General features: G+C 49.8%; 1 protein-coding gene across 1 annotated transcript in view; it reads left to right on the top strand.

Annotated features, from left to right (window-relative positions):
• MFHAS1 (multifunctional ROCO family signaling regulator 1) overlaps positions 1-22,704 on the top strand; it is a 37,327-nt gene that overhangs the window by 4,403 nt on the left and 10,220 nt on the right. The window contains exon 2 of the mRNA XM_085310819.1: positions 7-2,752. Within this exon, the coding sequence (XP_085166945.1) occupies positions 7-2,752 (2,746 nt within the window). The remainder of the gene's footprint in view (positions 1-6; positions 2,753-22,704) is intronic.

A 22,704-nucleotide genomic window follows, 5' to 3' on the forward strand; every position in this document is an offset into this window, starting at 1 on the left:
AACGAGCTGGGCGCCGAGGGGCCCGGCCTGCCGCCGCGCCTCGCCGAGCTGGGCCGCCTCGAGGAGCTCGACCTCAGCTTCAACCGCCTGCGCCGCCTGCCCGAGGGCCTGGGCCGCCTCCGGCGCCTCCGCACCCTCGACGTCGACCACAACCTGCTGCCCGCCTTCCCCGCCCCGCTCCTGGAGCTCGCCGCCCTCGAGGAGCTCGACTGCTCCGGCAACCGCCACCTCGGGGCCCTGCCCGAGGGCATCGCCGCCCTCCGCCGCCTCAAGATCCTCTGGCTGAGCGGCACCGGGCTGGCGGCCCTGCCCGAGGGCCTCTGCCAGCTGAGCGCCCTCGAGAGCCTCATGCTGGACGGCAACCGGCTGCGGGCCCTGCCCGCCGGCTTCGGCGGCCTGCAGCGCCTCAAGATGCTCAACCTCTCCTCCAACCTGCTGGGCGAGTTCCCCGCCRCCATCCTGGCCCTCACCGGCCTGGAGGAGCTCTACCTGAGCCGCAACCAGCTCACCGTGCTGCCCCCTCACCTCTGCCAGCTCCGCCAGCTCCGCACCCTCTGGCTGGACAACAACCGCATCCGCTACCTGCCTGACTCCATCGTGCTCCTCCACAGCCTGGAGGAGCTGGTGCTGCAAGGCAACCAGATCGCCATCCTGCCCGAGGGCTTTGGACAGCTGTCCCGCATCACCCTGTGGAAGATCAAGGACAACCCCCTCATCCAGCCCCCGTACGAGGTGTGCATGAAGGGCATCCCCTACATCGCAGCCTACCAGCAGGAGCTGGCCCACTCCCAGCCCGCCCTCAAACCTCGCCTCAAGCTGGTCCTCATGGGCCTAAAGGATGCGGGCAAGACCTTACTGAGACGGTGCCTCATGGAGGAGGACAGGCAGGGGGAGGATGCGGGAAGTCTGGAGGCAGGGAGCGCCCAGTCYAGAGGGTGCCCAGGCCAGCAGCAGGACACTAGGAGAACGCAGGTTGGGTGCTGCCCCTTCCCGGAGCCTCTGGATGCTTCCTTGACCCGGGTACCTGCCACGCTGCAGCTAGAACATCCTCCTGTTGAGCGGCAGGACATCCCCCACACGGCTTCTAGCAGAGTGAAGGGGGAAGCCCCGTGCCCTGCACCATCACTGCCACCGGACGCTTTCCAAGCGCCATCAGGAGCGGGACTRCCAGGAGGCGGCAAGGGCATCGAGGTGATGGACTGGACAGCAGATGCGGAGAGGGGCCTGACATTCATTGTGTATGAGCTGGCGGGGGACCCGAGCTATGATGTGATCCAGTCTTTCTTCCTCTCGCCTGGAGCCTTGTATGTACTGGTAGTGAATTTGAGTGCCTACGTCCCTCAGCACTTCTACCGCTCTGTGGGCTATTTCTTGCACTGGCTTGGTTCCAAGGTGCCCCACGCTGTGGTGTGCATGGTGGGAACCCATGCTGACCTCTGCACGGAGCGGGAGTTAGAGGAGAAGTGCCTGGACATCCATCACCAGATTGCCGTGCAGGAGAAACGGGATGCTGAGGGACTCCAGAGCTTGGTCCAGCAGGTGGATGAGGCTCTGGGACAGGACTTTGACCTGCGCTGCTCCAGCCCGCACGCCACTTTTTACGGGGTCTCGGACAAGAACTTGCGGCGGAAGAAAGCCCAGTTCCAGTATCTTTTAAACAACCGCCCGCAGATCCTCTCCCCAGTGCTGCCCTTCAGCTGCCGGGACCATTGCCAGGTGCGTCGCCTGCGGGACAAACTCCTCTCGGTGGCTGAGCACCGGGACATCTTCCCAAACCTGCACCGAGTGTTGCCCAAATCCTGGCAAGTGCTGGAGGAGCTGCACTTCCAGCCGCAGGCTCAGCAACTGTGGCTCAGCTGGTGGGACTCTGCCCGGCTGGGCTTGCAGGCGGGCCTGACGGAGGATCGGCTCCAGAGCGCTCTGTCCTACCTGCAYGAGAGTGGGAAGCTGCTCTACTTTGAGGAGCACCTCACGCTGCGRGAGTATGTGTTCCACAATCTGCCGCGGCTCATCGACATCCTCAACGTCTTCTGCCAGCGGGATGCCACCGTGCTGCTCCAGAAACTGCTCAGCGACACCCACATCGATGAGCTGAGGGCCACCCAGCTCCATCACTACGTGGAGGGCTTCTTGCTGCACGGCCTCCTCCCTGCCCACATCATCCGCCTGCTTCTCAAGCCCCACATCCAGAGCCGGGAAGACCTACAGCTTATCCTGGAGCTGCTGGAGAAGATGGGGCTCTGCTACTGTGTCAACAAACCCAAATGCAAGCCCCTGAACGGGGCGGCTGCCTGGTACAAGTTCCCCTGYTATGTGAAGAACGAGGTGCCCCACGCCGAGGCGTGGATTAACGGCGCCAATCTGAGCGGACAGTCCTTTGTGGTTGAGCAACTGCAGATCGAATATAGCTTTCCGTTCATTTTCCCACCCGGCTTGTTYGCGCGCTACAGCGTCCAGATCAACAGCCACGTGGTTCAGCGGTCGGATGGCAAATACCAGATCTACGCCTACCGGGGGAAGGTGCCTGTGGTGGTGAGTTACCGGCCTGCCAGGGGAGCTCTGCAGCCGGATACTCTGTCTATTGCTAGTCACGCATCCCTACCAAATATCTGGACAGCCTGGCAAGCCATAACCCCTTTAGTGGAAGAACTGAATGTCCTGCTCCAAGAATGGCCGGGCCTGTACTACACTGTGCACGTCCTCTGTTCTAAGTGCCTTAAAAGAGGGTCACCCAACCCGCACACTTTCCCAGGTAAGGCACGACCCTGCCGGCCTTTTGTCCCTTCCACGGCTTCTCCCCTTCTGGGAGGGAGGTTTGCGGTGTTCCTCTCRGCTCTGTCTTGTTTTGCCTTTGCTGTAGCTCTTTTCCCCGATGACTTGGGTCACGCGAGAAAATAGCTTCAAGGGGAGAGGCTTAAAATAACCTTATTCGGAGATGGAGGTGGTGGGAGGGAGTAACGTCCACCTTTGCAGGTGCCTTCTTTCTCTGCTTTCTGGATACTGCTGCTGATGCTGTTGGAAAGGCCCAGCCCTATCTTTCTTGTTTTGATTCCTATGAATAGTTCYGTGGGTTTTTTTTCTTTATTGCTTTAGCTAGCAGCCTCCTCTTTGGACTTTTTGTAATCACAGATGGAGACTACTAAAAGACCCCTGGGTGCCCCCCCCCAATAAAAAACCCCTGACCTGTGATGTAGCCACAGAGAATGCGAGAAAGCTCCCCATAGTAAACACTGGGTGTTTTGGCTTTTGTAGTCCTCTGTAAAAAGCTCCCTCTTGTCTACGAGGTGCTGTCTCTAGCAGGAGGCTAGAGGAGAGAGGAAGATGCTCCATCTTCTTTGTTTCAGTGGCTCACCTAGAAGCGATTCCCCGCCGCCTGCGGGTTYGGGAGCTATTGTTCCTGGGAAGAAAACCCTAGTTCTTTCCCTTCCATCCTCAGCTGTCCCACTTTTTTGAAAGAAAAAAAGCGTTCTCTCTCTCTCTCCTCTGGAACGTAACTAGTCACGGTGCTTTTTAAAGCCGTCGCATGAAGTCGCGATCACGTGGGTGTTTTCCAGCGGTTTTACTTGGTGTGTGYGCAGGTGCTGCCTTCTCACCCATCTCCTCCCTACCCTGCCGTACGGCTCTGGGGTTTGCTGCGGGAAAGCTGTTTTAGCATGCAAATCTATGAAAAATCAAAATCGCCTCTGAATCGTAAGCAGCGCCCTAGAAAAGCCCGTTTCCTCCCCAACCGTGTTGGAAGTATTCTTAAACCTTGATCTTTCATAGCTAAACTGAAATAGTGAGGGAGCAGGAGCGTGCCTTGAGTTGAAGCAAGCAGCGGTGCCGACCTGGTTCGTAGGAGAACGTGAATAATAGGGTGCTCTGTTTTTGTTTTATTTCTTCGTTTTCTGGGTCTGAAAACACAGAGATGCTTTTTGCTCCTCAGCCTGTGTCCTGGCTCTGTTGATTGCATCTTCCTCTAAAAGCGTTATCTTACGTAAGGACCGTTGCGTGTGTGTGTCGGCGGGGGGGGAGAGCCTGGCATGTGAACCCAGGCTGTGCAAAATGCAAAGTAGCAGCAGCATGATCCATTTCTCTTGCTGCTGACACGGTGCTCTGAGCACTGCTTTCGAAAAAAAATAGAATAAAAACCTTAAAAAAAAATGACCCACGAGAGCAAACTGTATGTCCAGGTGTTGAGACAGCTACTGAAGATTTAGCTTGTGATCAGATGGCACCTGCAGCTGTGTGTATTCTTTTGTGAGTGTTTCATGGCTGATGCTTTTTGTAAATAGAAGATGTTTTAAGGTGAAATGTGAAAGAGATCCAAATGGTGTCGGCATCTTTGCTAACCACTGAAAAACCTGAGCAGGCTCAGAAAGATACCTGAGCAGGCTCAGAAAGATAAGGAGCGAGTTGAAGCCAAATGGCTTTTCCCTTTGGATTTGGCTGGGTCATATATATGTTTCCTGAGAGCTGGGGAAACATTACTTCCACCAAGCAGCCAAGCCTGGTGTGCTGGGAAGCTGGGGTGCCGGTAGGCAGCACGTCATTTGGTGCTCTTCCCTGTGTGTCTGCTCCGCTAATAAAAGTCTGTTTAGGAGCTCTAAATGGGAATCGTGAAGCTGAGGATTTTTCTTTCCCCTTCCTCGCTTTGGTTTTGTTGTTTGGGAGGTCTGTGTGTTTAGGTTATGCTGCCAAGCTTGCTCTTGTGCAAATGAACTGTAGTTGGAGTCACTTGGGACAGGGTGTAGGGCAAGAGCAGGTCTCATGTTATGAAAGTGCACAGTGAGGGAGATGTCTGGGTTTTTTTTTCTGAGCAATTTCAATGGAAATTCCAGGCAATTACAGCACTGCTTAATTCTTAAAGAGGGCTGTGGGTTTTTTTTTTAGGACTGTGTTGAAGAACCACTTTGCAGCCTGTTAGCCTTAATAAGGGAAATACTTCTGTGGAGGCACTGCCAAGTTTGTGCTCAAAGATGGAAGTGGAGCTTGGCTGTGCGTCCGGTTGTGCAATCAGTGTTGTCGTTAACGAAACYGAGGGATGACCGAAGAATGCACCAAAATTTTTATTGGAACCCCCTTCAAAGAGGGGACTTGGATGTTCACGAGTTGAGGAGTCAGCCACGAATACTCAGTCCTAGCTTTTACCCCCCCCCCATTCCTTCCCACTTAGCCCTTCATGCACTGCTCTAAAACTTCAGTTGTTTRACAAACACAGAAATTTTCTCGAAACAAGCCGGTGGGCATAGAAACGGTTAATAAGAATTGGGATTCTGGATTCTTTCTTTTGAGGGTTTATTGCAAATAGCAAAGGAAAAAAAATGCCTTGCCAGGGTCCTTTTAAGGAAATTTTTGTGTCTGAAACATGGTTTTGTAGCTGGGTGAAATAGTAACTGAATTGGAATCTGAGCTGGAATCTGACTGCGCTTTGAGGCTGCAGTCATCAGCTCGGCTGATAAGTGAGGTGCTGAAAATGTATTTAATTTTTCTTTTGCTCTGTATCTAAATAAAAAGCCCCCTTCCAAACGAAGCGCATCCCTGCTTGGCCTGACCGACGCGAGTCGTTTTCCCCTGCGAGCCAGCGAGAGCTCGGTCGGACTGTCGCAGGCGTTGTGAAACGCTCTGATTTTCTGTGTTATGGTTTTATGGTTCCTGGATTGAAGGGCTTTTAGGTTGCTCACGTCCCACAGGCTATAAAGCGGCTGGAGGAGGGGGAAGCCGCCGGCCCGCCGCCGGCTGCCTGGTGGACACGTGTGCTTTGTTTGAACGGACAAAGTAGCGTGACCGGATTTTCCAGGCTCTCCTTGTTTGCACCTGCTAACTGCCCTGCTGCCGTCCCCTCTTCTGCAGGGGTGTTTAAAGGGGCTGCAAAGTTGTGGATTTCTGGCTTGTGTGCGAAGTTAGACAAAACACGCGTGTGCGGCATGTACTCTTTTCTTACTGCAGGGTGGAAAGAGCCTGGAGAGCAACGTTATGCCGGGCCGTTTGGGAGCTGGTTTGGCTGTGGCGGTGGGCAGGGGTGAGGGGAGTTTCTGCTAACCTTTGCTAGACCTCAGAATTACAAAAGCCCGTCTGTTTCTTGGAGAGGACCCTTGGGAATTTGTGAGGAGRAGGTGGACAACACTGGATGAAAAGTAAGAGGGTCCATTAAAACAGTTAAACCTTGCTCCGAGCCAGGCTGGGTCCCAGCCARTTTGGGCTCATCTGAGCTGCGTTCTGCACGAGGTATCCCGATGCTACCCTCTCAGAGTCGACGTTTTTGTGTTTGGCCAGTGGCTTGCCTTTTTTTTTTTTCCTACTTGTGAAGTTGGCTGTGGGAATACAGACACGAGAAGGCCAAGGGATTGTGCCAGCTGCAGAGAACCGACCAAAAGGTGTCGGAAGCAAGACAAGATCTGAATTTTTCATGGATTAAAAATGCGCCAATGCACACAATAGCCACAGAAAAAGATGCTGTGTGCAAACCCAGCAACCCCTTCCAAAAGGATGCTGCAAAGCTACAGGGGGTGTGGAGAGGGGCCGCGGGACTGCCCAGAGCTGGATAGGCCTCCTGAGGAGAGAGAGCACAATTCTTCCGTCTGCCTTGCTCCCTCCTTGTTGCTGCTTTCCTAAGGTATCAAAATGAAGAGGAGATCATGAGCCTTCCCTCTGCCTGTCTCCTATATGAAAGATAAACAGAAGGTAGGAGTATATGTCCATCACCTTTGGCGTGTAGAAGAAGGTGTTTTTCTTCTATCTAAAGCGTAGTTCCTTTATGAAACCCTCTGCTGTGCCCAGAGCAGGGCTAATTCTAGGTCACCTTATTAGGCATGTGATTCCATGCTCACCTTCCCCTCATCAGGGTCAGAAGCTCCCTCAGCAGCTGGGATGGAGTCGCAGGGTGGGGAGGTGGAAGATCCCATGCTGTGTCATTCTAGCAAGCCCCGCAGCAGGTGAGAGGCCCCACAGCAGGTGGGACAGGTTTGGTCAGAAGGTCTCAAAAATTGAAATTGACTCCAAAAAATTTTGAGTTGTCCTTGAAAGAAAGGCTGGTGTCAGGTGTCTGGTTGCTCTTAGTAATTAAATTACAGGTGGCTGGGGGGGGTTGCACAGACAGTTGCTATTAGAGCAATGCCTGCTTGTAACACAACCTGATGCCAGTATTTGGCAGCCTTTTATTGGCCCTCTTTGAGGGCTGGGTCTTTTTTGGCCTTATTTTCGAGGCGGATGCTGCAGCCATTGGGAGCGGTCGTTATACTCTGAAAGATGTAGCTTTGGTGGAGTGCTGTGGCTGGTGGGACAAGACTTTTCAGCACGGCATAAGCACCAGACATCGATGATCTGAGTGGCAGGGGAGTAAAGCTGAATCAGGCCCAATAAATTGGGAGGAAAACAGGTAAGTTGCTAAGCTTGATGAAACTAGTGTGATTGGGAAAAAAATGCATAGAGCACTGTTTGTTTAGCTTACCAGTTGAGGACTGATTTATGTGCTGCTAAGGCGATGCTCTTGGGCGATGTGGCTTGCTGTATGTAACGGTGTAGAAACCCAGGCATTGCATGGTGAGCACTTGAGGTCCTCTCGCTTGGTGGCCGTGGTGGGGCATCCTCTAATTTAACCRATATGTTGGGGGAAGAGATAACCAAGCTCTGGCTTTGTGATCTTGGAGGAGGCAAGGAAGTTGCCAGAGGAAGAGCGCGGCACGCAGCGTGGCTGGCTGTCCTGGGAGCATGGCTGGTGGGGCACAGGGTGTGGGAACCAGTCCTTGGGGAGAAACTGGAACAGCTGGCTCAGAGCCGGGGCTCGTTCTTCCCAAAGCTACTGAGTAGGCTGGTCAGGATGCCTGCCCGCTGGGCTCGTGGCAGAGTAGCTTGCTATCAGACTGACTCAGGAAACGGAAACGGAAGGGACAAACTCGCTGCGGATACCAGAAGAGAGCTTCGGGCTTTGAACAGCCTTTTTTAAGTGCTGCCATTTTTGCTTAGCATGTGTTGTGTGCATCCTTGTGTGTGTATGTACCTACCTATTTTAATGTTCCTACTATGGAACTTGCCAAAATTACTTGAAGTTAGGATTGCAATATGTGTTATTTCAAACTATTTGGAGGAATTCTCTTCTGCATGTGAAAATTTCTGATACATTCCAGCTAAAGGAAATATTTCTTGGTATGCCAGCAGCGGTACAAGAAAAGTCTTCTACTCCCTGGATGCTTGTTAGGCTACCAGCAGAGGCTGCCTCCCCTGCTGGGTATCTCTGAGATCTCTCTGGGCAATATGCTCTTGATTTAACTTCTAAATATAAACATTGCAAAGCCCTCCAAACATGCCAGCAATCTTCAAGTGAGATGCATAATAACAAAGAAAACAGCTTGCAAGCTGCTGTTTGGGGGAAACATTTCAGGTCTTGGGCCCTACAGACATTGCATTGCCATCACTGAATCAGGAAACCACTAGATTAAATTGAGCAGATCTTTTTAGTTTGGTTAGTGAAGCAAAGCACACTTTTTGGCCTTTATTGCATTACTTCTTAAGAGATTTGTCTTTGCAGGAAACAACCTATAAAAGAGCTGCTCGTCCCAAATGATTCTTCTTTTCATTGCACAAGAACTACTTAAAAACTACTCACAGTGTTGAATTGAAATCTTGATGTAGGTTTTTCCCTCTCTACATTCAACTGATTGCGTGAGGACTGATTTGTGCTCTGCTTCATCGCGCTGGGGGTGCAGATGTCCTGTAACCTGCTTTGTTTCTTGCTGTGTGCACCATTTTTTTTGTGCTACCGTGCCTCGTTTGTTAAAAACACCTGAAAGGATGAGGTTGGCTGGGGTATATCATACATGTCATCCTAGCACTTGCTAAGGAAGGTTGAAAAAGAAAACAAAAAACCTACAGAACATAATTGATTTATGAAGGATGCTGTCTTTTGTGACACAGATCCTTGTGCTGATGCAAGCTTTCCATATTTAAGATGCTATGAGGTGCATATGTCTTTGAGAGGAAGGCCCCAGGTGTAAGTATATTGGTAGATCCTATTCCTTTTTCCTCTTCTAAGCAGAGGAGGAATAACCTCTGCAAATGAGTAAGGAAAATAGTGGTTTTGGGGGATGAACAGAAGATAATCGGTTCGTCCTTGTACCCTCAAATCTGCTTCTCTGTGGTTGTAGCGTGTGCCTTTCTCCTACAGATACAGGCAAATGTGAGAATAAAGCAAAGCTGTCTGGAGCCAAATAAGGTCACCTCTCTTCAGGTGAGCTTATGGGATGCCAATTAAAGGCTGTGCTATTTTTGGATTGTTTTCATCCTTTTGGTGGTGAAATAGGAAAGGGAGAGCCTTGTAGGAATGGAAAGTGGGAAGACTTAAAGTACAATCCAAATTATAATAACGAGCTCCTSCTGCTGCAGACAAAAATCTGGTGATGCTTTTGGCTAGTGGAGAACATATCGGGGTCTAAAGAAAGCAATGTAGTTGGGTTGTACGGACCTCAGCRTGCTTGTTTGATCTGTTGTACACTGATTGCTTTATCTGTGGTGGACGTGCTCTTGGRCTCCTGGGACTGCAGTATGAAAGAGCTGCCTCTGATACAGAGGATGAGGAGGCRCTGGCATTTTCAGAAGCTTTTGAGTGTACAGGACGTAGATAACTTGCGTCCTGGAACAGGAAGGTCACCCATGTGGATGTTGCCTTCTTCCAGATAAGTGGTGTGCAGAGGTCCTGGGATGCAGCATCTGGGGATGTCTCTGCGGGAGACAGTTATGAGAACTGGGATAATTTCTGTGGGGAAGGAAAGACCAGGGAAGCGCCTGTGGRCTGGTTGATATTGGTAGAATCAAGAAGGTCGAGCCAGATTTCACTTGAGGTGTTGATCTAGACTATCTTCAAGGGTTTATCATTCTGCCTCACTGGGCTGGTAGAAGATGTCAGGCTGAAGCTGTATTGTACTTGTGGTGTTTTCCTGGGTAAATCTTGGTCCTGGACATGCCATTTGGATGGCTGAAGTGGTCAGTGCCRGCATGCTTTAGGACTGATGCAGTCTCCCAGGCTCTGTGGTTGGGATGACTTGCCAGYGGATTGCACTGAGCTGTGACTACCAGAGCACTTGCCTGCTTGAACTGGTTGTGGTTTAAAGCCTAACCTTAGTTTTAGATTTGTGTTTTTTTCCAGTGGTCATTTTGCAGTGCTCTGCGCTTGTCTCAAAGGTGTACTTAGTAGCTTTAGCTATGGCTAAGTTGGTCTTCGCAGGGGAATGGGCCAGGCTAGGACCTTGCAAACAAGATGACATTGCTTAGACTTTGCAAGGTAACGTTAATTTTGAATCGACAGTCTGGCTTGGCGAAGTGCTGCGTGAACCAGACGCTGGCTTGGAGGTGAGCGAGGCRCTTCTATTGGACTAGCGATTTGTGAGGGTCGGACAAGACTGAGCTGTGGAGGCAGGTAACTGCATCCTGTTCAAACCTGCCAGGTTTTGTCACCGCGTGGTGACTCAGAAGTGATGCTTGAATACTCCAGGGAGGAGCTGCATCATCCTGGGTTACACTGAATTGTTCCACTGAGACGACAGGAGACTTCTGGGCTTTTGTTAGCTGCATTTTGCAAACGTAGCTGAATGTATTTCCGTAAAACCCCTTATAAAAAGTGATACCAGGATATCTTCCCCTTTACCGATTTGTAGGATGATGCTTGCCAGAAGTCCAGTTCAGATAAGCCTTTTAGTTTGTTTTTTAGGAGAGGAAACCCGGATCCCTCCCRGTCCATTCCATTTCCTCCTCCTTCCGTTCGTACCTCCGCTTTCTGGAGACTCTCCCTGTGGCAGCGTAGYAGGAAGGAAACACATAAGTAAGCAAGAATGCTAGGAGGACCTCAGRCTGCAATGATAAAATTAATATTGTAGGTGTTTGTCCTAGCAGGGCCCGGGATCCTGCCACGCTTAACTCGAGGATTGTGTCACTTGAGTGATCTGATGTAGTGACTCACTGGTTTCTGTGTGACARATTCCTTTGGGGGCATGTTCCCTGCATTTTTAGCAGGTCCTTTCATTTCCTACCCTATGGAGCGAGTGCTGGCCTCTGAAAAGGGACAGATCCTGCCCCTGCGCCAGGGCCAGGTTATCGAGGAGCTTCCTGAAAAATGAATCGGCTGTAGTTTCYGCTGGGCAGCCAGCCCCTGTAGGCTGTGGTACCAGATGCCTGATCTATTTTGCATCCCATTTGTYTAGCTGCTCTTTCTGCTGTGTGAAACCACACAGTGTGAAAATGTGGAAGGTGAACATAGTCGCTGGGTCTTGCTTGRCCTTTGCAAGACATAGGCAATGCATTTTTTTGCCCACATGTCAACGCAGTGCTGGAAGCAGGGGACTACCGGAGAGGCTGGAACTGTCCCAAACTTACCCCAAAACAAGTGTCCTCACAGCTAGCAAGGTCCCTTGCTGCGTGAGCAGCAAACGGAGAATGAGTCTCCTGCAATGGTAGAAATCTGCATCTGTCTCGTGGCCTCTAAAACATTRCGGTGGGTGCAGCAGAATTGCAGAATTRTCCTGCCGTGGACTGCAAGCGCTGYGTGGCGTGGTGGCACCCGGCTGCATCCCTAGCTGTTGCTGTGGAGCTCTRCTGCTGACCATTTAGTAACCTGCTGCRCTCACTGCTGCCTGTTCTGTAGGTAAAGCAGTCAAATATRGGCACCAGAGCCATTTTTTTCCCTGAGCAGTTAATGTTACAAAGTGTGGGRTGCGTGTAAGGACTTAGAAATGTGCAGAGCTGAAATGCAAAGGCACAGAGCATACAGTGTGGAGGGTGAGAAGACAGGGACCTCTATTTGAGACTGTTGCCTGACATCAGTCTTTTATTGCATATTCCCAAACAGTTGCRTTTTCATCGCCATCGTTAATGTTCTCAGATAAATTGAGGCCGATCAAGAGTGAAGGTGGGAAAGGCTGGGGATGATGATCTGTTCTGAAAAGCTTGTATCTCCTTCTGTTGACTCTTGTGATGTTCCTGTCTCTATCCTTCACGCTGCCTCTGTGTATTTTCACTGTGTGTGTGTGTGTGTGTGTGTGTGTGTGTGTGTGTGTGTATATGTCTCACTAGTCTCTGCATGCATCCTTCCTCTACTCCATTAATTACAGGGAAAAAGAGCTTTGCTGTCTCTCAGATTGCTAACCATTGCATTTTTCAGGGTTGCTATCGACAGCGAGATGCAGCTGCGTTTATGACAGTGCATGAGGGGGAACGTTTCAAGGTATCGGTGCGCAATGCATTTGTTTTTTCCTTAAAAAGAGCTCAGCAGTTGGGGCCTCACATATACGGGAGCAAAGGGGACTGGGGTGGCTGCAAAATTTAGCAGTCCCTTTCCTTGRGTAATTCCTCGTTTCTGTCTGCGAAGTGGGGAGCTGCTCCCAGGAACAGTGCCCTTCCTTGGCAGGGGGCTTTAGTCGTGATGGGGCCGGGAGGAGGAACCAGGGCGACGTCYCCGCGTGCTGGCGAGGGCATCCCTGCTGCGATAGTTGCCTGTTGATAAGTTTGTGCCACTGGAGTGGAAGGGACGGAGGGTTTTGTGCGTGTTCCCTCTCCCTGGCAGCGTGGGGCTTCTCACCTGCTCACTACACAGGTTTTTTTATTTTTGAGGCAGAGCTGCTGGTTGGGGTTGAGTGTGCTCAAGCAGAGGGTGTTCGGTGGCAGGTTTCCAAACCAGGGAGTCTGCAGCGAGCACCAGGCCTAGTTAGATGCGTTATATAACAGGATAAGTTTTCAAATCTCTCTGCATTTCTCTAATTCTTCCTTTTAAACAAACTACTACTTTGCCCGAGTGAGACTTTGACACTCTTATTTCAGATAACGGCACACACTGGACTGGAATATTCTCCTGTCCAAATGACCCGGGTTTAGCCAAGTGGCTAAATTTTGGAAACTTATCTAAAAAGAGCTTCTGCAATCTGACATAATGTGTCTTGTCTGCTCGCACCGTGCTCGTCCTGGCTTTGCACGGGGCCCCATGGCACTCCTGTTCTGCTCTCTAGAGTCCTGTCCTCTTGGCAGAGGTCCTCTCCACCTTGTTCCTTACTGTGGGACTCGGAGCTCRGTTAAAAAGGTAGGAATAAGCCTTTTTCTCTGATAGCAGGGTTTTGTTTTTCTCTCTAGCAGCCTGGCTGTGTAGTGAGTGCCAATGGTTCTGGATTTTACCTCCCCATTCAAATTCTGGGAGGGCAGCATAGGGAGGGTGCGGTGTTGCGCCCCCACCAAGGTAGGGAGGCAACCGCATGTTTAATGGGAGCGCGTGCAGAAATCGGTCTTGGCTCTGCTTTCACAGATCTCTAATTCAGAGACCTCCTTTCGTTGTACCCGCTGTTACAGACCATAGCTCAGACATCTCGGGTTTGAAAACATTCTGCTCCAGTCGTGCCCAGCTGGAGCTGTTTGGCTTCTTGATGGCATGACAATTGTAAAAAAAAAAGAAAGTTTGAAAGGTTGAATTATTTTGTCCTTTCTATTTAAGACGGCTCCTTGAAACTTTGAGCTTGTATTAGTGTCATTGACAGCTCTACTTCAGCTGGTTTCTGGCTTCTTTCTGAACATCCCATGCCTGATTTCAAGCTGAAATGGGAGTGAACACAGAAAAGCGGGATGTTAGGAAGAGATGCCGTTTCTTGCTGGCTGCCGTGCCCCCAGAGTTCTGCTGAGCAAGGACTTAATACTCTTTTAAAGCTTCTAGTGGACCATCATGCAGAAGCGTTCAGCGGATAGGAACAAGCAGGTGAAGATGGAGCTGCTATGAGCCTCGCTCTGGACCTTCGGTTGCTTGCAGATACCTTTGCCCGAGTGCATGACAGTGCTAGAGGACTGCATGAGGAAGAACGCTCGTGTGTGTTCTGTCCTCCCCAACAGCTTTGGCTGTATCTCTCCGGTGAGCCTCTGCTGTCGGGTTTTGTGTCGTCTTGGTGTTGGAGGAGAAGCCTGTGGTCTTGCTTTGGTGATGTTTTCACAAAAGCCTTAGCTGCAAGAAGTTTGTAGTATCTTAGAGGCACATGCCTGGAAGGAGTCCTTATGGCTCGTAAGTAGACGATCGCTGTTGGATCTTGGCAAGATCCTAATTGTTGTTTGTGGGCGCAAATAATTCAGCCCAGCAAGTGGCTTTCTTAGGATAAGATGCTGAAACAAATGATGAAGAGTTGAGCCTTATACAGCTCTTTTCCCAAGCAGTATATTTGTGCATRTATATATTTTTTCAAAAAAAATATATATGCATGCACACACACACACACATATATATATATATACACACATACAATATGTTATATAAATATATTAATATACATATTATATTTGGGGGGGATAAAATTTGGGGAATTTTATTTTGGGATCAGAAAATCCCCAATTCTAGAATCTTTTGTAACAGAAAACTACYAAGAGGCTTTTAAAGCTGTCTGTTATTTTAAATTTGTTCCTTGTCCTCCTTTAAMGTAAACCACTAGTTTCTCCTACAGCAAAACGGAGCCTATCACGCTCTGTTCAGCTTCGCTGCAGACGCTCTGAAGTGCGTGCGTGTATATGCATAATGTTAAGAAAATGTTGCCAAACAAGGCAAGACCTGCGCGCACCAGTGATTCACGTAGGGATCTGATAAAAATCCTTTGGGCTGAAGAGGCTGTGATGAGAGCAGGTGTTTGCTGTGTGGGTTTGGGTACCTGAGCTGGCTCCGGATGGGTAACTGATTTTGTGGCTGCTCCTTCCCCCAAGGAGCAGGTTGGACACTCGCGAGGTGGTTCTTGCCAGAAGCTTGGGCAACCTGAGTTCAGCCCTTGCCTGGCCTCAGCTCCGTTGCAGATACGACCCACTGTGTTGTCCTTGTGTGGGAAACCCGTGAGCAAGCTCCAGGTGGGAGGCTTGTCTCTTTGCTGTGTTTGCTGCGCTGTTTAACTATCACTCCTCTGGGACAGCACCTCTGAGGGTTGTTAAACAGCCTCTTCTCGGCAGCTGCCCTGCAACGCAATAGTCCTGTGTGTAATCCTGCTTCTTTGGGACGTGCTCCAGCCCCATCCAAGCTYTGCCGGTGAACGCTGGGACAGGCAGCACTTGCAAAGTGGTGGCTGTGCTGGAGATGGTGTTTCTGCTTCTTGCTCTGTGCTGCTTTATCCTCAGTTGCATAATGCAGCGTGATGCYGTTAATCCGATGGTCGTTACAGAAGGATTTAAAACTCTTCTTAATCAGAAGTCATTTTTAATAAAGCTTTGCCTTGCTTGGAAGGCTGTTCTGTTGGCCTGCATGGTCAAGAAAAATGCAGGACTCCAAGGGGGTGGCAGGGAAACAAGAGCATGGGGAAGGGGCGTAGGTGCCTCTGGTAGTTGGGCAGGTGCTGGTGAAGTCCCAAAAATGCAGAACACRTTTAAACTAGCACCAACAATAAAGGCTGTTCCTAATCCAGTCTGGCTCRTGCTCCTCCTTTAAAAACTCTTTCCAGAATACTGGTGGTCCTCCTGAGCCTCGTGCGTCTTTCAGAGCAAAGTGTGATTCTGGGTGAAATGCGGGAGAAGAGGGGATGCTCTTAGCTTGTCTCTAATGACATTTTGTGTGAATTTGTGCGTGATTGCCCGTGGTTTCTTTGGCTGTCACTGTGCTTTTGTATTGCAGAAAGTACCCTGGCTCTTTTTAAAAATGCACGGTCTCTGAAATGTGCTGTCTTTCCCTCCTCTGCACYGGAGTYTTTTGTCYRCTTTTCCTGTGGAAACCATCTGAAGCTGCCCTGYCTGTTTTAACTGCCCTTKGGAGAAAGTCTGGCTCCAGGAGCCKGAGCTCCAGCTCTGATAGGTGTTTCATCCTGCCAGTTCCTGCTTTCCYGGTCCTGATAGTCCTCATGCTTGGGGTCTCTTGACCAGCTGCTTAAGGTTCTCCTAAGTCTTCTCTCTCTGATCAGTACGAATAAAGRCATGGGAATTGTTGAAGTTACTTCTTCTGAAGGGCCCTCTGGGAGCAGAGTGGTGCAGGCCGTGTCCGGAGGAGAGCCAGCCGGCTTGTGGTTCAGGTGGGACGATGAAACACATAAAGAAGAGGGAGCCAGGACTGTGTAACAGCGACATTGGGGAAGAAGCGCATCAGAGTCATCCTCCTGATGGAAAGCTACCTGGAGGAGAAACTGGAAATAACACAAGTTTGTGKAACAAATAGACCAAGGAGGAGTTCGGCTCTGTTGCCGAGCCACGTGGCAGGGCACGCAGCTCCTGAGCATGAGGACTGATGCAGGGTGATGGAGAAGATGGTGGAGGAGTGAAGTGTCGTCTTAGAAAGACTGTTGCCTCTCTGCTGATGAGTTCTTTACAGCCWTGCTTCTTGCTCCTTCAGGGGCGAACACGACTGCTGTGGGAGTTTTTAACATCAAAGAAAGATGGTGCAATTTATTGTTGTTTTAGGGCACCAAGAATCCCAAACGACGTGGCGTTTTTCAGGCAATGAACTCTGCAGGAGTTAAGTAGCAAAGCTGCTGTTGCTAAACTTGCATACTGTACCATTTTGGAAGGCATTCCAATGGCAGAAAAAAATAGCAGTCAGAGGCAGTAAAACAGTCTATAATATGAAGTCCATAAATTSCCCATTTTCAGTGGGGAAAGTGTGTGTGCATAAGCAAAGGCTAGTTATTTCCTTGATTACAGCTGTTAGTTGTAGTCACCTGTTTAGGGAATGAGAGGGTTTGGAAAATGATTAAATGATTGGAAATGTTGGGGATTCACTGGAGGAAAAAAAAAAAGATTTAAAAGATTAGTCCTCATCCCTTCTGGAAAAGGGAACAAGTAGAAAGAGATTTTGTAAAAGCTCTTCCTAGTAAGAGGACAAACAGGGCTTTGTTTTTGACCATTCAGCAGGGCAAAGCCAGCAACTCACTTAGACTTCAAAGACAGCAATTTTGGTACTAATAGAAATACTTTAAATCAAAGGGCTGGAGAGGATTTAAAACAGCGTGTTCTCTACTTCTGCTGGCACTGGGAAATCCCTGGCTCTGATCTCTTTGGAGTGTGCTGCTTGCACGCTGCCGTGTGCCCCAGCAATGCTTTTACTGAAAACACGAGTCTTACAGGTGAGACCAAGAGAAGGGTTGGCCACCRGCTTTAGTGCTTTGTCCTGATTTCTGCTGTGTTGCTTGAGCTGTACGGCCAAGTCAACATCAYGCTCTGACAAGAAAAACAGCCTAAAAACCTAAAACCAAGCTTGGGAAGTTTTGGTATAAGGGAAAAAAACCTAGGTGCAGAGAAGCAAATCATACCCTCTTTCTTTGTAATTAATTAAACTTCTGTGGTTGTGCAGGTTCCTACTCTGTACCTCTTATCAGAGTGTAGTTATTAACTAGCAGAAATTTGCAGGAGAAGCAGCAAGGAGGCATTTTGTTATGTTCAAATTAAGCATGATTCTAGAATAAATTTTGTAATGGAYAAGTACCGATGAAATCTCACGGTGAAGTGGCGTCAAGAGAACATAGTGTTAATACATTAAAATGGGGCTTCTGTGCCTTGCYTTTAACTTAAGGGCAAGTTTAAATTGCTGCAATTAACAGATAAAAGACTTCGTTTATCAAACATTTGAGCACGAATGGGAGTTACGGCAATCCGACTTTGTTTGTTAAACCGGTAGGATTACGAAGGGAAAGAATGTGAATTTGTGCCTTTGTTTAAATGGGCTSCCTGGTGAACAGTCTACAGGGAGAGCTGTGAGTAGAGCTTTAGAGTAGCTGAAGTTACTTTTGAGGTGAGATGCATGCACAATATACCTCTGCAAAGGATCTGGAAGGCAATGCTTACCATGCCAGTTAGCAAAATAGCTTCTTCCATTCAATTCAGAGTTTGTTGAACCTGTTTATTTAAGCCTTGGAATGGGCCTAAGGCGAGAGCAGTTCATGGAGTCAAGTTACTTTTACACAGGGAGAAGTTTATTTAATCTCAGGAAAAAACGTTGGACAATGCAGGTATGTACATGTCTTTCACATGCATTTTTGGATTGTTTTGTCTTTTTCTTGGCTGGCAAAAGGCAGGTGATTCCAAGATGAAGGCTGTTATGGCAGAACRAGGAAGGCTGCTGCAAGGGAGATCGCAGGTCTTCTGCTTCTCAGCCAGACTTTGCTGAACTCTCATTGCAGACGGAGGGACTGGGTAATCTGGATCCTGCCTCCAGCCGTGACCGTGTGGGAGGGGTGAGAAAAAGTGAAGTGCATGAGACACTTGTCCATAATATTCTCCTAGCCTTTGGGTATTTTCAGCTCAGGGGTTTGTCTCTAGTAGTGCTTAGACGGTCTCTTCTGGTTACTTTTCTGGTCTCTTCTTGAACCCATGTGAACCTACTGAATCTATCGTGTAACGCGGCAAGGAGTTCCACAGATTGTGTCCGCTGCRTGGTGGTGACCCTCCTCCGTTGATTCGCTTTGCGTGAGCTGGCCTCAGCAGCGTTTGATGCTTCCCAGTCCCTGTGCTGAAGCAGGCGAAAAGCGATCGGCCAGTTCTGGTCGAAGCAGCCAAGCTGTTGTGAGAAAGATGTCTTGCAGGCTTGCCTAACGCTCTTCTAAATTTAGCAGAGGCTCAGGCTGGGACAGTTGCAGCTCCAGCCTTACGCAAGCATGAGGCTGGAAGTCCCCAGGTCTGAATCTTTTGAGTTCCCTGCCACCCTGGTCCCCTCCTGCARTTCACCCTTTGCCCTGCTAGCTGTTAACATGTTGAGATCCAAGTGTGGAGAGCCAGAGCTAGCAGGATGCAGACCATTCCTGGTGGCTCCTTGCAGACCTGGGGGAACCCATCCTGCCTTTTAGCTTTCTAGGGTATGCATCGCAATAACGGCTTCAAGTGAGCTCTTTGAGGCCCTTTTTCCCCCTTCTAAGGGGGCCTGCAGCATGCGATCCATCTGTTTGAAAGAGAAGGCTCAGCATCTCCTCTGAGATGGGGGCGTACGAGCTTTKGGATTGCCGTTTGGAAAGGGGGGCCTCCGGCTGGTGAGAAGTGTTGGCCTCGCTGCAGCTGGCTCTCCAGCGGTTGGGTGGGCTCTGCCTGCATGGTTGTGCCTCGCTGTTGGTGGGTCAGAGCAGACAGGTTGGGGCTCTCTGCAGCTTTCTCTCCAGCTGGTCCCTTGTGTTGGCAGGATGAGAAAGTGCTCGTGGCTCTGTGCCAAAGGAGGTGGCATTAAAAATAACCAAAAGGTAAATTTGGGGCTTGGTTACTGAGTGCCAGCCTGTTTCTATTTTGGGATGAAGATGACTCACCCTGAGCTCATTACGCTGTGACTCTTCCTTAAAATGCCTTGACAGTCGATTTCGTTCCAGCTAATAAGGTCCTAAAATGTTAATGAAGCAAATCAATTTTTCATGGCTTTGTATTGCAGTCATCTGAAAGTGCTGTGTTGTATTCTGCTGAATCCAGGACGCTTTTTTAGGGCATAAATTAGAAGGGCAGCAAAATACTCAGCAATTTGGAGGATTCCTTGGTTTTGCATTTTCAATTTTCTGCAGTCTCCTCGTGCCCTCCCCTGTTTAGGATCAAAAAATCACAGCATACCCTCCTTACGGCAATTCTCCTACTAAGATGATGGTGTCACTTGATGTAAATGCTCTTTGTGCTCAATATTTCATGAGGTGCGGAAAGAGGAGAGGTGTCGCGTGCTTTGTGTGCACACAAAGCTCAGCTATTTACACTGGCTTGGGAATTAGGTAAGTGCCACCCTTTATTTCTCCAAGTACTTGCTTCAGACTGTCAGATAGTGCTAGAGGCTTCAAACCTTCCCGGCTTCTCCTGGAGTTATCTTGATGGGTTTATTTTGATTTGCTGTTGCTCTCTCTATTCTTGCTTTGTGAGTATGGTGAGAGGAAGTATTGAAATGTGTGGCTTGGGAAATGTGTTTAGAAACAGAATCCAAAAATTTTTTTAACAGTAATTAATTCGTATGAGCTTGAGAAAGGGATAATTAATGTTTAGGGACAAGCAAAGAGTTTTCCGAGTTTCATAAAGTTGGCCTTTGTACTGCAGCACTTGTAAGAGGTGATCTCAAATGACTCATTTCGTGGAAATTAGTGGGTGAGATATAAATCAGCGTTTTAAATGGTTGCTGCTGAGTTGARCGTCAAAAGTACCATCCGCCTGACTTCCGCACCTGAAGGAGCGTTCAGTCTGATGCCAAAGGTTTCTCGGGGCTTTTGCAGCCGCTGAGGTGTGTCGGTGTCCTCTTTTTTTCCCCCATCTAGGGAAAAACTGCTTGGGCTCTAGCTGAGCAGAGCACCTAGCTTCAGCAGCAAGCCTGGGGCTCCCTGCCCTGGGGACTGAGGTCTCCAGGTCCTGAAATGTCACAGGGCTCTGGGTCAGCGGTAACAGAGGGGAACGGCCTTTCTTGAAGGCCTGAAGTGCTTTGCGGTTAYTTGAGATGGAAAGCCTGGTGCACGTTACGGGAGCGGTGGCCAGAAGAAATACGGGCCAAGGCAGCCGTGCTAAGAAACTAGCCGTACATCTGCAGACCCTCATAAGGCTGTGGGGACTTGACCCCATCAATGGTTATGTTTTATGGTTATGTTTTAGGCTTGTTTTTTTTTTTTCCCTGTCAGAGGCTGAGTACTGTTGGGAAGCGTGGTGTGCAGTGAGGACGCAGGGTGGCGTGTCTGTGAAACACAAGCCCTTTTCGGCCCACGCGGACCACACCGTGGCCAGTGCAGGTTGTGTGGCCCCTCCGAGCAGGGAAGGCCCTGTGCTGCCGGCAATGATACTTCTCCACATCCGTGCAGCGATTTGCGGGGAGAGAAGCAGTAAATCTTGCGGAGGTGAAAGATCTGAGAAAGGCTCTGTCAAAACCTGGGGGYTTTGCAGGTTTCAACCCAGGTTGGGCTTGAGAGAATCGATCGAGAGCAGTAAAAGCAAACCAGGATGAGGAGGATGGGAAGGGCGGACTGGGAGTGCAGAGATGCTGCAGCTCAAACAAGGCAGTCATTTTGTTCGTGCCTGACCTAGACCTGTTGGCTCCAAGTTGAAAAGCCTCTCAGCCTGTTTCCAAATGCACCAAAGAAGTTGTTTCATGTTTCTGTGGTCTGGCATGAATTAAGAGTCTTGATAGAAGAGCTTCCTGTGCAGCCAACTGGGAGAAATCATTCAAGGTCAGCTATATACATGTCCATGGCCAGAGCCGTTAGGCTTAGAGATGTGATGTGGGCTTGAACGGCCCCTGGTGCTGGCGGTGCAATAGCTGCAAAACTTGCCTGTGCTTTGGAGCTAGGTCAGCTGGGGCTCACCTGCCCTTCCAGGCAGGTTGAGATGCTCTGGAGCAGAGCAAGCTTGCAAGAGGCTGCCCTGTGTCTGAGGGAGAAGTCATTGCTGACACTTCTGGCCCTGACAGCCCTAAACCTTTCAAAGGAGAAATGGGAGATGGGATCGGTTCCTCTTCTACATTTTGGAAAGCTCTGTCCCTCTTTCTTATTTGCTTTCAAACCTTCCTTTTTCTTTCTTTCTTTCTTTTTTTTTTTTTTTTAACTGTTTAATCCCAGGCTGATTTGTTCCTGAGCGTGTGCCTTACCTGTTGGCTGGCTCTGCTCACCAGCTTCCTGCTGCACCAGTTGGTGCCCATCAGCAGAGCTTTCTTCTCTCTTCCTTTCTCCATGGTGGTCTCTCCCACTGGAGCACTTAAACAGGCTTGTTTATTTTAAGCTCCTTTAGCCGGGACTGCTGTGTGAGATTTATGAAATTCTGTCCGTTATCTGGATTTTGGCCCTGCWCTGCTCCGTTTCGTGCTGTCTCCTGCTTCGAGCCGCTTTGTTCTCACCGTGGTTGCAGCCAGAGACGTGTAGCCTCAAGTGAGAAAAGAGAATGAAGTCCCAGCTTGGAGATCTCTACCCAACCCCCAGCCCCAAGCAGGGCCAATGCTACAGCTAGATAAGGCAGTTCAGGGCCTTGTAAATAAATCAAGGAATATGCAGAGCTTCAACTTTCTGGGGAATATTTTTGTGCATGACTTATCACTGCTGTGAGGAGTGTATTAAAAATTCATACCAGCACAGAGCAGTGTTTTTTAGGCAGCAGTTAAAAAAACAAAATTATGCATTGTGCACAGAAAYATTTGCAGGAAGCAACTCATTTGATAGGTTTCATCTGAGCTGAGAGCGGCCAAGACGAGATCTAAGTGGTGCAGTGTGGAGGCAGGCTTGGTGTGAGATGCCATCTCCTTGCCCCCTCCTTCTGCCGAGCCTACAGGCACGACCACGGAGGGCTGCAGAGAGAGACGTCACGAGCAAGGATTATTCAAAGCAGACTTGACAGAAAAGCAATTGGAGCTGAGATGTAAAGCCTGTCTCCTGCCGCCCCCACTTGCYGCTGCTGGTGTCTGAAGGCCTTTAGCATGGAGGAAGGGCAAGGGGGAGACGGGGATTTGGAGCAGGAGAGCAAACGAGTAGCGGGCTGTGAAAGATGTGCGGAGGGATACGGTCGGGGCGGCTCCAGGGCACGCTGTGAAGCAAGGGGGGCGGCTGTGCATAGGGACAGCTTGTTTTTTAGCCATCCTACGCCCAYGTAGTGAAGTGCGGCTGTTACCTTCGCGGCCCCGAGTGGGCTGAAGGGAGAGAAGGATGCGAGCAGCGCTGGGCCTGGAGTCCTGCTCCGCTGCCATTTGCTGGCTGTCCTAGCAGAGCCCGCGACACGGCAGTGGGAATGTCGGCACGAAGACGAGAAATACTGTCAGGCTGATCCTGTGCAGATGTGTTCTCCGAGCAGCTCGGAGAGAAATGAGTCAGCGTGGGAGGTCTGGGCAAAGCCTTTCGC

Source organism: Rhea americana, unplaced genomic scaffold (genome assembly GCF_003343005.1).
Source record: "Rhea americana isolate MKP2758 unplaced genomic scaffold, rheAme1 scaffold_326, whole genome shotgun sequence".
NCBI lineage: Eukaryota > Metazoa > Chordata > Aves > Rheiformes > Rheidae > Rhea > Rhea americana.